The following is a 16,636-nucleotide window of genomic DNA, read 5'->3' as shown; positions in this document are numbered from 1 at the left end:
CTCCATACACATTGAGAGCTCAGCGAGAAAAGGAGGGGGCGATGGAAGGCAGGTTCCGCCTCCCCCTGGCCCGCGTGCACACACGCGCCCACCGCGGCTCGGGCTGGCTGAGCGCGGGCGAGTGTGAGCGCGGGCGAGTGTGAGCGCGAGTGTGCGCACGCCGCGGAGAGCCTCTGCCCTCGCCTCGCACCCTGCTCAGGGCATCTTGAGAGCCTGGAAACGTGAACAGGCTTAAAGTATGGCATGTTGCAAAGATGGTTTCTGCCAAGAAGGTACCCGCGATCGCTACGTCCTCCCGGGTCAGTTTCGCCCTCCTGCACTTCCTGTGCCTGGCGGCGTGGTGAGTTCTCTGGGGTCCTGAGGGACAAGGGTGGAGAAGTGGCCAGCTCCGGGCCCCCGTCGGCCGCCGCCCCTCCCAGGGCAAACCAGACCCTCCTGTAAGGTCAGGGGCCGCAGCCGGGCTTTTCAGTGACCGGGTAGACGCGGAAAGCAGAAGGGGCACCGGGTGCAAGAAGAGTGTGGGTATTGGGGTGCGTGTGCACAGGGTGCGCCTTTCCTGACCATTTCTCTGTCCCCCGTCCTTCAGACCTGCCTCCTTCAGCTTGGGGCAAGAGACTCTTTCCCTAGAAGATAAACCTGTTCCCACCTGTTCTGTGATGAGTCTTAAAACAACCCCTTCCTCCGTTTTTTTTGCATTTGCAGTTTAAACGAATCCCCAGGACAGAACCAAAAGGAGGAGAAATTATGCCCGGAAAATTTTACCCGCATCCTGGACAGCTTACTCGATGGTTATGACAACAGGCTGCGTCCTGGATTTGGGGGTATGAACGATTTCAAAAGCTCAAGTGTGTCCTGTCTGTCCCTCTCTCGGTCTGCCTGTCTGTGTATCATTAGGTATGATTCGAGGGGGAAAAATGAAAAATCTCTCTTTCCATCTCTCTCCCTCTCTCTCTCTCTCTCCCTCCCTTCCCCTTCCCCCCCTTGATGAGACCTCTGACAAGAAGACCGCCCCCACCAGTACTTTCCCATCTCCCTGCCGCCTCAGAAGCTTTGCCTCTCCCCCACACTAATTACCTTCCGGGACCTGACTGCTGGGTGGGGGAGGTTGGAGGGAAAGAGTCAAAAATGGGAACTTGGGGCTCGGTTGCCCAGCTGCGCTGCGCCCTGAGAATGGACTTCCCCTGCACCTGGCCACTTTGCTCGGAGCAGGTTGCTCTTGAGGCAACTGATCCGAAGTCCCTTGCCCTCCCACGTGGTATCTGTCCCTCTGCCAAAATCTCGCCACCGTGTTCTACCTAGTACATGAATCTGGGGCACGAAGCTGCCTGCTCTGCTAGAGAACCCAGTCCTTTCCCGTTCTCTTCCACAGTGGGATGAATTTTTGCTTTATTTGGGGAGATGGCATTTACTTCCCTCCTAAGACTTTGGAGTCAGAGGTGTTTCAGGTTTATTTCTTCCTTAAGTATTTATAATGACTATAATAGAGGCACATCCATTATCTGTACTGTTGCTCTTTTGCATGTTCATGTTCCCTTTGCTTATATAATGAGAATTTATGTGGCAAGCATTGTGCCAGGCACCATGTTCGCAGAATCTCAAGATATAATTCTTACCCTCAAACACCCGCTCAGTCCAGTTCAGAGAGAACACATGACTTCACCCCAAGTGTCAGCTCAGGTCTTCAGACCACCAAGTCCATGTTCTTTCCAACTACACTGAGCTAGTTATCCACTGGGAAATGAGTTGAACAAGACATGGGCTCTATCTTAAAGGAGCCTCTAGTAGTAGTAGTAGTAACAATAATAACTACTAATATTGTATTTATTTATTTGAATTTTCATATATACCAGGCATTTTATAGGCATTACTGAGAGTAAGCTCTTACTATCCCCATTTTACAGATGAAGAAATTGAGACTTGGGAAGTTAAGTAACCAGTTCGAGTTCGCAGTTGGTAAATGGCATGGGCAGGATGTGAACCCAGGTCAGGTTGTATATTTAAGAGACAAACCCATGAAGACTGAGAGGATATCAGTGTGGGAAGCATCACATGATATTAGCAGCACAGGGCACATTAAACTTCCTGTTGAGAGTGTGTAGGAGATAAGATGAGAGTATGGAAAAAGCGAAAGAGGACAGAATCAGACATGGTCTCAGGTTTGAAAGAATTATCAGAAGTAAAATAGAATTGGAGAGAGTGGAGCTGGGTGATTTTTTGGAGTCTGATTAGTCTGGTTCTTCTCATTTAACAAATGAGGCCACTGCAGATTAGAAATGGAAAGTGATTTATACCTGGGCACATAGCATATTAATGGTTGGCTGGAATCAGGTCTTCTGATCCCAAACTTTTTTCTGAATTTTATTGAGAAGGTTATAGGGGGTCATTGAGGGTATTAATTGAGTTTTTGCATGTTGACAGTGATAAATCTGGATGAGGATGAAAGATCCTCCTAGTTCTTTCACATTGCCTCTCCAGCGGTAGGATGCTCAGCATTGCATTTGCCTTCGTGCAAATCTGAAAAGAGGCTTCCTTGCAGAAGTGAATCATTTGTCAATGCATGATCTTTCACAAGTGACTGGGAAATTATCACTTTATATCCAAAAAAGGAATTTTGTGGAGAATATTTCAGATGATGTGGTATCATTGAAGACTATATTATATCAATAAAATAGGATTTATCTGCCCATAAATGTTTTAAACACGACATTTTAAGTAAGGGAAAAAAATAACAGAAACATCAAATCACACGAGTTTAAATATTTATTACAGAATTGATGTACCTGAACATAAATTAAAGTGAAAAATTATAACTGAGATGATATGGTTTTATTATTAAATGGCAAAAGTTAAGATAACCTCTGCCCAGTTGGCTATAATACAAGTATAACTCAAAAAGAAGAAGGAATCCATTGTAGATGTATCCTTTATACCGACTGTCCTCTCCCATAATACTACGTAGACAATAAAATGAATGAAATCCATCTATGTAAGCCATTACTAGATTTTGGCTAGCTGCAGTATTGCTGAAACGACTCAAGGGCATTATTAGTCATCTTACTTGTCACTGCCAAGTGATCTGCATTACCCACCTGGACATACTTTTATGGCTTTATGGGAAGAGGCTGAATTCACCTTACTTCAAGTGTGAGCAGTTGCTTATCATTAAAAATTTACTAGATCACACACTTTTTTTTTTGGCTAGGCTCATAAATATTTGTGGTAAATGTGATTCATTTTTTAGAAATGGGTCATTCTCTGTAAATGCATAGCAAACCAAATGTGACGGGGAATTGTAATTCTCACCTGCAGAAGCCATGTAATCTGTTTACGGGATGTTATAAATGAGCACCACCGAAAATAAGAAGAAAACTCATTCTTAGCACAGACTCTTGGATACCACAGGTTTGGTGCCTCCTTTGACATTTCAATACCTTGTGGAAAGTTTGGTATTTTAAAAATAAAATGAAAACAATTCAGATTTTGACCAGTATGCTCTAAATACAGATTTACTTCCTGCTTCCTTTAATCCTACTTCTGCTCTTTGTAGAGCATTTACTTTATATCTGTTTATACAACTTCGCTGTGTTCCATTTAAAATAAAGCTAAAAGCAAAGATTTGAATTGAAATTGGATGGTTTGTGATTGCTCAGTAGGCCGGCAGGGGTTGGAATAGATTTGGAAACTAAATTACATATTTTTAACTCAGCGGCACAGCTTGCAACAGGGAAGTAAAAGGAACTGAAATCGTTCTCTTCTTTTCATCCCTCCAGGGTCTCCTCTCCCTTGTCTCCTACGTTCTCCCATTGGAGAAGCAAAGGGGAAAAGGTGAGAAGAGAAGGAAGGAGGCATGGTGTGAGAAGCCAGATTGGGACTTTTGAAGGGGTATAGTTCTTTTGGCCTCTGACAAATCAGTCTGCTGTCATCCTGAAGTAGCTTGCACGTGCTTAGAAGTGGCATACAAGTGAACCCTTCCAACAAAGGAGCTAGAAAATCGTTCCCCTGTGCTCTTAGCCCCTTTCAACACTGTTCTACGCCATCTTAAAAATGCAGAGCTAAGGTACTAGCGCCAGGAGATAGTTTAAGGAAGCCAGTCCTTAACCACTTCCATTTATTGAAGGATTATGCAGCCCTTGTATATTTCAATCTTTTGAGGCACATGATCTGGAATAATAAATACTTCAACTAAGTATAATCGCCTTAGATCATCTTCCAACACCTCTCTGAAATGGCAACAGACCATTAGGTCTGTTTTGCAAGGTTGCTCACCAGCATCGCCGGACTTCATATTAGTGGGGTCCTCTACAATTTGGAAACCTTTTTGCATACAATGCTTAGTAAGATTCCCATAACAACACAAAGAGATAAGCACGGTGGGCATCATCTGTGTGTTGGAGGGGAGGCTGAGAAAAGTTCTAATGAATTGCTCAGGAACCCTAAAACTGCTAATGGACAGGCCACTGATAGACAAGGCAGCTGGTCTATTGCTACATCCACTTCTAAAGCTTTCTTACATCCTGTTTACCAAGAGTGAAATTTTCATTAACGTACCTTCTTGTTCCTAAGTAGGTTATTAAAATAAGCAAAACTACATTTCCCCCAAAGGAATGAAATGAGAACTTTTATTCTAAAGCTTTAATAACATTCTAAAATGGAAAAACAAATGTGGAGAAGTATATACACTTAGGTAAATTTGGAATAATTTTCCCACACAAATAAAAACATCCGTGCAATGTTCTCAAATGATCTGTATCCTAACCTAAAAAAATTAGATGAATGCACTAACCATGTGCTAGCCTTACTAATCGAATGTCTACAAAGAATAGATTTTTTAAGATATGTAGACAAAAAGAACACCTCAAATCCACGGAGCAACAGAAAAATAAAGCTTCATTCTCTCTTGATTTGTCACTCTCATTTATGTATTCATTTGTTGGACCAATAGGTATTGAGACCACTATGTATCAGGAACAATGTGAGGTTGTAAAGATATTATTCTGAATCAGACAAAGGCCTTTGAGAACTTTATAGCTAAGCAGTGTAGAGAGATAAAAATAAAAACAAATAACAAAGTATTAAGGATAATGCTGTGGAACAATCTAATAGCGTGCTAAGATAGAGAATTAATTGGGTAAGGGGTCTAGTTCAGAGACAGTGGTGAAGAAAATCTTGTAAGTTGAGCCCTAAAGGTGACAGATGTGGAAAAGGTAAGCAAAAGTTGTTCTCAGGCAGGAAAAAAAAAAAAAAAAAGAAAAGAAAAGAAAAAGCAAGTGTAAGGATTCTAAGGTAGATGATAAGTTAGTGTGCTTTAGACGTTGAAGGGAGTCCGGTGAAAGGAGTTCAGGAAGGTAGTAAGAAAACAAGAGGAGGAATCTCACAGGACTAGCTTCTTGCAGTAAGCAGAGGCCAGAGCATGCAAGGCCCTCTGTAAAAGAGTTTAGATCCGTCTTTGAGTGAACCTGGAAGCCATTGGAGTGTTTTAGGTCAAGGGAAGGACTTGGTGTGACTCAGATTGTAACATGATCACTTTGCTGCATATTAAACAGAAAGACTCAGATATAGAGGTTGGGCAATGTTGGAAGCCAGGAGAGCAATGAAGTTTTTTCTGGGGTTGGGGTCGGGGGTGGTTTTCTTCATTAAGTTAATGGTGGCTTGGTATAAGATGGTAGATGTAGTAAAGATAAATTTAAGTGAAAAAATTGAGATATATTTTAGAGGTATAATTCAACAAATAATTGGTGATGGCTTTCATATGTGTGGTAAAGGAAAGGGAGAAGTAAAAAATGACTCCTGGATTTTTATTTTGAGAAAATGGGTAGAGGACGGCACTATTTAATGAGGGAGGAGGAGACAGAGGGAGGGAGAAGAGAGATGGGGGTGCAATCAAGAAATCATGTGCGTATATGTTAAGAATGTTAGAATACATATAGGGAGTCCTAGTGGTTGTGCATATTTGTTTATCGGACAAGAGTTTTGTGTGGAGATATACAAGAGAGTCACCAGCATATGATGCTATGAGAATACATGCCTAGAGAAGAGTATAGAAAGGGCAAAGAGCCCAGAACCAAGCCTCCAGGAACATTAACAATTGAGGAAGGGCAGAAAACGTCGAATTGTCAGAGGAGGATGCCTGTGATACAGGTGGGCACTCAGAGCATGTGAAGTTCTAGAAGTCAAGAGACTGGAATGTCTTAGGAAGGAGGGATGAGAAGTCTCTCAAATTCTTCCAAGATTAAATAAGATAAGGCTGGCCACATGGCGATGTTTCATTTCATTCACTTTTCATTAACTTATTAAGCATATAATATGTGCCGGGTACTGTTCTAGGATGGCACAGGGAAATGCATCAGTAAACAAAAGGGATGCACTTCCCTGCCTTCATGAGCTGACAATGTAGTGAAAGAAACAGAAAATGAGCAACAGAAATAAGTAAAATATGGAGTGTCAGAGGTCGATAACTGCTATGGAGTACTATAAAGCAGGGGAGGGGTTGCACTTTTAACGAAAGTGGTAGGAAAAACTTCAATGAGGAGATGATATTTTCAACAATGATCGTTAAGGGGGTAAAAGCAGAAACCGCATTTGTGTTAAAAGAAACTCTGTGTGTGAAAGTGCCAAGCATGGAAGTCAGTGTCGCTGCAGTCAAGTTTAACAGGACTGAGGAGTAAGAAGGGGGTATGCTACAAAGATGAGGTTGTTGAAAGCTTTGCGAGCTGGTAAAGACTTTGCTGTTCCTCTGAGTCAGATCCCAAGTGATTAGAGAGATTCCAACAGGAGCAAACCCCGAACTGCCTAATTTGCAGACTCACTTTGGTTGCTGTAGTGACAAAAGGCACTTGGGTCAAGGGCAAATGCAGAGAGGTTTTCACAATTAACTAGGTGAGAGATGATGGACGTCTTCACCAAGCTGGAGGCATGAAGCTGGTAAAGTTGGAAGAAGTGATCAGGTTCTGGCTATATTTCAAAGCGCTGGTCCACTAATGACAGCTAGAATGTGGAGTGTGAGAAAAAGGGAGGTGTCTGACTCCAAAGCTTTTGACTTGAACACCTAGAAAAATAGAGTTGCCAACACTGTGGCAGGAGCCGATTAGGGGTGTGGATGAACGATTTGTATATGGATATGTTAAATTTGAGATGCCTATTGGACATTAGGCAGAGATGAATCTGGAAAGCAGGGATGATTGGTATGTCAATATATATGGTACTTAAAGCCACAAGACTACAGGGATCATCAAGAGACTAAGGATGATACAGAAGAGCTACAGGTAGAGAGCTCTGAAGTCTCCAGTGTTAAGAGGTGGGGAGTTGGCAAGAATCTGTCCCGGAAGACTGAGGAAGAGCCTTTGGAGTAGGAGGAAAATCTCAGAATATGCATACTGGATGGTAAGAAAAAAGAGGAGGTGGGATTGATCATTTACTTCTTAATGCTCCTGACAGGTTAAGAAAGATAAGCACATACAGTTGGGTCACTGCATTGAGCAATACCTACCTCTTCAGTGATTGGACAGAGCAGCGTTGGTGGTGTGATGGATATGAAAGTCTGATGGGGGGAGGAGTCTCTGGATATTTGCCCAGGGGAGGCAGAGAAATAGGGTGGTGAGTAGAAGGAGAAGTCGGATTCAGAGAGCTTCTTTAACAATGAGAGAGATCAAATTATTTTTTAAAGTCCGTGGAAACAATGCTATAGATAGAGAAAACTAATGATACTGATGAAAGGACTTTTAGTGACTCCTGAGCATGAAAACCAGGTTACAACAGACGATAGAGTGAACAGAAAAGGAAGAATTAGAGGCAGTGTGTATGGATTTTTTTCCCCCAGAAGTTCACAATGTGAAAGGGAGGAGAAAGAGGGAAGGTTGCCTTCTTTTAAGACTAGAAATATCAGAATACATCTGTGTACTACTCGAATAATCAAGTAGGGGATAATGTAATATTACAGTGGAGGGAAGGGATAACCGAGAGAAAGACACCCTTGAGAAGGTAAGAGACTACAGAACCCAGAACACAAATTTACTTTGTTATTTTCTTGGTTTAGCAAAAAAGATGTACCCACTATCATATATTTGCATTTTCTTTAGGGCAAGGATATTTGGTGTTTCCCCGAATACGCACTGTACAATCTAGATATAGGCTATTAGCAATTTTACGGAGATTTAGATAATATTTCACTGGGTTATTAGTTTTCTTTTAGGTGAAAAATACATCAACTTGCATTATATAACTTTCTAGGCCTTTTTATTGTATTTCTTTTTAAAAGCCTCTTGTGTACAGAATTGGGTTCCAAATTAATAATACTTGTTTAACAATTACTCTCATTATTGGTCCACAGGTAACTTTCTTTTTATCCAGCCACCCGCCTGTCTATTCATTCATTCATTGTAATATCATAAACATAGCAGTTCGAGCATTAAAGTGCACAAGCGTGACAACTTTTATCCTGCTAGGGAGTTTCCCTCATCCTCTCTTCCTGTCTCCCCACCCACAGTGACCACCATTCTGAGTCCTTTTAAATTATTTGTTTCCCTTTGAATATTATTTTTTTTTAATTTCAGTTACAAAAATTTAGTGGTTTTGAACATGTTATGTATTCGTTTTTGGTGTGTTTTTTTTCCCACTTAATTGTGTATTGCAAGGATTCATTCTTGCTCTTGCATATCGCTAGAGATCATTCATTTGACTGCTGTGTGATATCTCCACTTCATAGGAACCAGTTTATTCATCTTCTCTGTTGGCAGTAGGCATTTTGCTTATTTCCAAGATTGTGTTGCTGTGAATATTCTGGCCCAAATTTCCTGCTGTAAATGTGCAAAAGTTTCTTTTGCATATATATCCAGGAATGGATTTTTCTGGATCTTAGTGTAAGTGGGAGTTCAACTTGATGAGATAATGCCAAACTGTTTTCTGTGGTGGTTTTACAAATTCAAACTCTCATTTACAATGAATATGAGACTTAGGATCCACAAAACCTTCAACCATATACATATATATATGGATATGGAATATATATATATGGATATGGAATATATATATATGGATATGGAATATATATATATATGGATATGGAATATATATATATGGATATGGAATATATATATATATATGGATATGGAATATATATATATGGATATGGAATATATATATATATATGGATATGGAATATATATATATATGGATATGGAATATATATATATATGGATATGGAATATATATATATATGGATATGGAATATATATATATGGATATGGAATATATATATATGGATATGGAATATATATATATGGATATGGAATATATATATATGGATATGGAATATATATATATATATGGATATGGAATATATATATGGATATGGAATATATATATATGGATATGGAATATATATATATGGATATGGAATATATATATATGGATATGGAATATATATATATGGATATGGAATATATATATATATGGATATGGAATATATATATATGGATATGGAATATATATATATATGGATATGGAATATATATATATGGATATGGAATATATATATATATGGATATGGAATATATATATATATGGATATGGAATATATATATCTATATATGGATATGGAATATATATATATGGATATGGAATATATATATATATGGATATGGAATATATATATATATGGATATGGAATATATATATATGGATATGGAATATATATATATGGATATGGAATATATATATATGGATATGGAATATATATATATATGGATATGGAATATATATATATGGATATGGAATATATATATATATGGATATGGAATATATATATGTATATGGAATATATATATATGGATATGGAATATATATATATGGATATGGAATATATATATATGGATATGGAATATATATATATGGATATGGAATATATATATATGGATATGGAATATATATATATATATATGGATATGGAATATATATATATGGATATGGAATATATATATATGGATATGGAATATATATATATATGGATATATGGATATGGAATATATATATGGATATGAAATATATATATATGGATATGGAATACATAGAAAGGCATTTGATTGTGAAATAATTAGAATTTTCTGATTTCTAATGTGGTTGGACATCTTTTCAACCCTTTATTGCCTATAAGAATTTTCCTTCTGTGAAGAGCATCTTCATCTTTTGCCCATATTTCATTGTTTTTTAAAATGCTCTTCTTATTTGTTTAAGTACTTTAATCATTTAAAAAGTTGACCTGGACTGATAGAAGGATCATAGGACATAGGAAGCACTAATCTTTAATGTTATGTAAGTAAAACTTGAGAGCTCTCGGTTTTCTCTGTGATATCAATGGATATCTCTTCTTTGTTTACTCTGTAGGAAGGTTAGCATTTCTGTATTTTTGATGACAAACAAAATTAGATATTTCTTTAAATATATCACTCAAGAGTCTTTGCCATTATTGTATGTCCTAAGTACTGTAAGTATCCTGATTTTTAGAAGCATATCAGCAGTGTTTTGTAAGATGTAGCTGGATACATGAATTTAGGAGGCTGAAAAACCAGAAATATGTCCTCAAGTGGGTAGCTGGGGACACCCTATGAACAAGGATCGACATGTTTCAGTATCAGTAAAACATCTGAGGTCTTTCTCCTGGTGTTACAGCAAATTGGACACTGTTATTGGAGAAGAAATTAAATTGTTATATCCTTTGACCAGGTCTATACAGCTGAAGTAAAGTTAGCAGTGGAAAATCATCTGATACATTGTTAATTGTTTTCCTACTTTCCACCCAAGTTAGAGTCATTAATAAGATGGGAATATTCCTCTGCATTTCATCTTGGTAGTGTTGGCTCTTTCTTTCAAACCCTACCGAAGATCACTTTGTTTGCCTTACAAAATGCCAACTACATTTTGGGGATTAAAAGACATTTCCCTATTACCAAAGAAGTAGGATTTTTAAAATAAAATATGTCTTTGATGTTACACAAATGAATATAACATTATGAGAAGTCCTTCCAAGCCCAAAATTATCTGGTTTCTATGTAATTATGCTCTTAGTAAGGTTGATTTGAACATCCTAAACAGTAGTGTTAGGGGAAGCGTCTCTAAGAATTATTCTTAATTACATAGCGACCATTATTCATAGAAAACTGATTTATTGGAAACCTATTACATTTAAGGCCTGAGATTAGTTCTGGGAAAGGATACAAATATAAATAAGACACATTTTCTGTTTTAATCAGAAAATATTTTTAGCTTAACTGGTGTAACAAATGAATCCAAGTACTTTTTCTTTTGGGGAAGTTTTAAAATCACTAGTGGGCTGATATTAAGAACACAAACAGATAGTTATTCACCACCTAATATGTGCAAAGCACTATGCTAGTTGGGAACTTCAAAGAGGACTAAGATTTCATCTTTGCTGTTAAGGGAAGAAAGACAGACTCGAACAGGCTATAGTAAGATAAGAGCAAAGGCGTAGCAAGAGCTGAAAGAACATAGCTCAGAAACATGCATAAACAGCATTTAGGAAATTTAGATATGGCATGTTATGTAGTAGATAGAAAATTATGGAAGTAATTAATTATTGATTTATTATTTAATGATGTCATTAGCATAGAAAGCTAGAACGCACTTGGGAGATCAATACACGGGGGTTATAATTCTGGCTCTGGCATATGATATTTAATCTCTGTGAGCTCAGTTTCCAGATCCATAAAATTCTCATGATAATATCACCCTTGGAGGGTGTTGTGAGAATTAAATGAAATAGTGTTTGGAAAGAGGCTAGTATCCCACCTGGCACATGGTAGGCCTTCAATAAATAGAATTATTATATCTCTGCTTTTTGCTCTTTGGAAAAAAACCTGTTTCCTGGGAGCAGTGACACACCGGCATGCCCCTTGATCTGTTCACACTGCATCCCCTCTGCTGCATTCCTGGTGTAGACCATTATCATTTCTCAGCTGGGCTGGTATGGCAGCCTTTTATAAGACCCCTTCCTCTACACTTGCTTCCCTGTCATTTACTGTTCAAACAACCCCCAGAGTGATTTTATAAAAAATATAATTCAGATCATATAGTTTCCTTACTTCAAACTCCTGATGGCCTTCCAATGATTAAGGGATAAAAATCAAACTTCTTTACAGTCTAAGGCAGAGATGTATTGAATATCAGAGGGAGAAAACTTTGGGAAAGAACAGAGGAAAATTGTTTCTGTTGTTATTTCTGTATTCTTTTGCTTGGCCGGTCATAACAAAATACCACAGACGGAGTAGCTTAAACAGTAGCAAGATCAAGGTGTCAGCAGGCTTGGTTTCTTCTAAGTCCTTTCTCCTTTGCTTGCGGATGGCTATCTGCTCTGTCTTCACATGATCTTTCTACTGTGTTTCTGTGTCCTAGTCTCCTCTTCTTTTAAGGGCACCACTCACAGTGGATTTGAGCCCATCCTAATGACCTCATTTTAACCCAATTTCCTTCTTTAAAGACCCTAACTCCAAATACAGTCATAGTGTGAGGTCCTGGGGGTTAGGACTTCAACATATGAATTTAGGAAGAACATAATTCAACCCATAACAACCTCTCTATGTGTTGCCCATCTGTCACTGGGATTTCTACAAGTTCTTTTCCATGTAGTTTTAACAACTATCACTATAATGCGTATTCTAAGTATGTTGCTTAAAAGATGCCCCTTTAAGAATATGGGCTCAGGGTAGGTCTCTGTCCACTGACACTGGTTTCCATTCTGTTTACGTGGCTTTCATTTCTTATCATTCTCTTCCTTACCTGCTTTGCGCCAGCCTCATTGGCCTCTTTTCTAGTCCTGAACACACTAAGGTCTCTACTGTCTCTGAGGTTTTACCCTGAAGTACTTTATGGCTGGAAGGCCAATTCTCTCTGTTCTTCCAATGGCTCATACTTACCTCCAGGTCTCAGTTTAAAAGTCACTGCTTTGAAGAGTGGCTCAAAAATCTAGGCTTTCCCAGGCTCTTACTCCATTACCAGCCTGTTTTATACATTCATTCTTATGAATGAAAAGATTCTTCCATTTAATTTATTTCTTTATTATTTATATTCAGACTCTTCTAACAGCATGTTAACTCCCTGAAGCAGGGAACTCTTTTATTTACTTATTTATCTATCTGTCTGATGTATTTAATTTTATTTTTCAAATTTTTATTTAAATTCTAGTTAGTTAACATATGGTGTAATATTGGTTTCAGGAATAGAATTTAGTGATTGATTACTTACATATAATACTCAGTGAGACAGGGAACTCTTAAGTCTTGCTTACCACTGTAGTACTAGGGCCTGGTATGGAACCTGACAGTCAGCAGGTGCTCATTCAGTTAATGTTTATTGAGTGAGTGTCCAAATGAAATCCCTCTACCAATCATATAGTTTTAGGATCTCACTTAATCTTGAAGACTTATATGATCATATAAAGCAAATACCAAATAATGTCACAAACTAAACAATACTAAGATTCTTGTTCTGGACAGAAATATTTTTTCAAGAATCATTAAGAAAGTATTATGTAAGAATTTGAAAATACCCATTATTATCATGAAATCATTGTAACTACAAGAACTAGCATAACCCCACACCCCTTAAAATAAATTTGTAAGTAAAAATATCATTGGCCTAATTCCTCTTCTATACTTCCCTTACTCCCGTAGAACATTCACAGTATTAATATTTTACGGGACATAATTTGGTAAATACTATTCTAGAAATCAGATGAACACGGTCCGTAAACTAGAATAAAGTGAACTGTATCACCTAAGAACTTGCTAGAAATGCAAATTGCCAGGCTCCACCTTAGACCTACTAAATCAGTGGGGTTAGGGTGGGGCCCAGCATTCTGTGCTTTAACAAACCTTCCGGTGATTCTGATCCAGTTAAAGGGAGAACCACTGCCCGAAATTGAACTTTAAAGTAACTTTTGAATTCTCAAGAATCTTGTCAAACAAATGGTTCAGTTGTCAGGACATAGGCAACCTTAATTGTTCTAAGTAACTTATCTCTCCTTGCTCTGACTTGCAGTAACTTAGTGCTTTTAATAATCATTCTCAAGTAACTAGCAGAGTGATTTGCCTCACTCTTGAACCACTTTGAGTTAAAGCTCTGTCTTCTAAAGTTCACCACACATTACCATCTTCTTGGATCGCCTGTGTATTCCTGAAACATTTTGGTTTGATGAGCTTATTACTACCATATTTTTGTTGTTGTTTACAATTGCTCATTCAAACAAAAAGTCAATTAACTTCTCACACTTATTTTCTCTGTTTTCCAAAGGTGTTATTTTTTTTAAATGAAAGTTCATGATAGATCAATTTAATCTATACCTTTTCTTTCACACTACTTACGAATGATATATTTTTCTTAGGATACTTATTTAAGAAAGATTTATCTCATTCTCCTTCAAACTATTTTTCTTCCTGTGGCTCGGTCTTTGTCCTGTACAGGGAGAAATACTCTGATTCATTTCTATAAGGATAACTTTAGATGTAGGGCGTTAAGCTATACCAGCTGCTCTTTGTCTTTTTTTTTTTTCTTGGCATAAATCCAATTGTCCAACCAGAATCCAAAGGAAACAGTCCATCTTGATAACAGATGTTATTCTTTCCAATACAGAGTAGCTAGTTCTGGCCAAACAATGGTATAAGCCATCATTTAAGGAAATGATGTTCAAGAGAGCAACAATTTTTTATTTTTATTAGCAGTAAAAAAGGTATATATAATAATAACTACTATCATTATTGAGTGCATTATATTCTAGAGACTGGGACAAGTCATTTACATTTATAATTTCAGTTAATACTCATTAAAACCTTTACCTATCATGATTCACGACTTGACTAAGATCATATATTTAAAAAGTGTTAGAGCCAAATTTATTCCACAATTTCTGATTTTAAGTGCCATGCTAAACCCAGATTGTGGCAATTTTCCTTTGTTTAAAATCTGTGTCAGCCCCCTTGTCATGATGCCCCCCACCTTTCTCTTCTGCCAAACACACCCATGTGTTTGTTTCTGAACCAGTCTTATTTAGGCCTGGGAAAGAATCTCCGTAGTGGCCATTATCAGAAGCAAAGAGAAACTACTACTTAATAAGTACTCTTATAAGAGAGTCACTGCGCTCAGGGTTTCATATGAGCAATTTCATTTGATCCCTATCAACAGTCTTGCCTGATATGTGTGGTTGCTGCTTTTGAGAGGTTCAATAGCCTGCCCAAGATCAAATGGCTAGTAGGGGGCAAGAAGTGAATAGGTCTGACTGGTAGGAGAGTTTATCTTTGATCTCAGTCACCAGTGGATGGTCTGCCTATTGTTAAAGGTGACATGAATCATTTTTGTGCTCGTTATTTCCCAGAATTCTCAGCTCTCCAAAGATGCATCCCTTACAAGTATTATGGTTTATCTCCTTACTCTTGTGGCTACGTTTCCTCTTTTTAATAGCTCACTTCTTTACTAAAGGCCAATCAGATGATGGACTATAAAAAATTACAAAGGCTAAAAGCTTTTGTTCCCTGCTCTGCCTGTCATAACAATGCCCGGAGGTGATGTATTTTTGAAGAAACAAGGTTCCCCTAAGTAATCGGGGAGGCTTTTTGTTGTTGTTTATTTTGTTTTGTTTTGCCTGTAAATAAACACTGCTTTCTGGTTCTATTCTTTTGTCTACATTTTTTTTTTTTTAATTTTAGGAGAGATGCATTATTTCACTGAAAATTTAAGATGCCAATAAAAACATGATATATTATATCTGCATTTACTCTTTAATTACCCTCCTTGCCTATAAAATTGGTAATTTTTTTCACTCATTTACTTCATATCTACTAGGTCCTGTTACAGAAGTAAAAACTGACATATATGTCACCAGCTTTGGACCTGTCTCTGATGTTGAAATGGTAGGTATTTGGGAAATTTAATGTACCTCTTGAGGTTTGAAGAAAACATGCACAAGAGAGGGCAATTAATATTTATTTTGTCATTAATCACACACAGCTAGAAAGTCAAAGAACCTCCTAATTAGTCTCAAAAGTTTATAAGGAGTAAGACATTGAATTTGCATTTTGGCTCTAACATTTCACTGTTTTTTGGTTTGGAATTATTCTCAACAAAGAAAAGAACTTTCTTATTACTAGTCTCCATGGCACAACCTTTTATGTAGTAAAATTTTCCCTTAGAAAATTATTGAAGAGGAGAAAATTGAAGAGTAAAATTAGTTTTTGTATGGAACTATACTGTAGTCCTAATTGCATTTAGTATTCCATGTTGGACCAATTGCTCACTCCCTGCCCCCCAACCCAATCCCTTCTCACCCTGCCTCTCTCTCATGTTTAAAGAAGTTAGAACACCAAACGCTGGTCAGGATGAATTCATCCATTCAGTTGTGCCCCCTAATATTAAATATATGTAGTTTAAAGTTTAGAGGACCAACTTTACCTTTTTCCCTTGACCTGGGGCTCTTAAGGTAACTTTAATAAGTTCTGTGAATATAAAGTTGTTTTTTATGTATTTTACTTTGTCTTAGAGATGCCAACAATTTTATGATTAATTATGCCATGATATTTGTTACACTTTTACTAATTTTGCTACCTGGTCTAAAGTACAACTGTAATTACCTGGTTCT

The 16,636-nt window shown here is 37.6% G+C and overlaps 1 protein-coding gene across 3 annotated transcripts in view; it reads left to right on the top strand.

The window, feature by feature from the left end:
* Positions 1 to 243: 243 nt before the first annotated feature.
* Positions 244 to 16,636, top strand: part of GABRA4 (gamma-aminobutyric acid type A receptor subunit alpha4) — a 60,601-nt gene continuing 44,208 nt past the window's right edge. For 2 of the 3 annotated variants that reach the window (XM_044387647.3, XM_044387646.3), the window contains exons 1-3: positions 244 to 272; positions 703 to 821; positions 15,844 to 15,911. In XM_044387647.3, coding sequence (XP_044243582.1) covers positions 244 to 272; positions 703 to 821; positions 15,844 to 15,911 — 216 coding nt within the window. Of the gene's footprint in view, positions 341 to 702; positions 822 to 15,843; positions 15,912 to 16,636 lie in introns of all 3 variants that reach the window. The other variant, XM_026508831.4, reaches the window with a different exon arrangement.

The sequence above is a fragment of the Ursus arctos genome, unplaced genomic scaffold (genome assembly GCF_023065955.2).
Source record: "Ursus arctos isolate Adak ecotype North America unplaced genomic scaffold, UrsArc2.0 scaffold_9, whole genome shotgun sequence".
Lineage (NCBI taxonomy): Eukaryota > Metazoa > Chordata > Mammalia > Carnivora > Ursidae > Ursus > Ursus arctos.
This window is presented reverse-complemented; position numbering and strand designations above follow the sequence as displayed.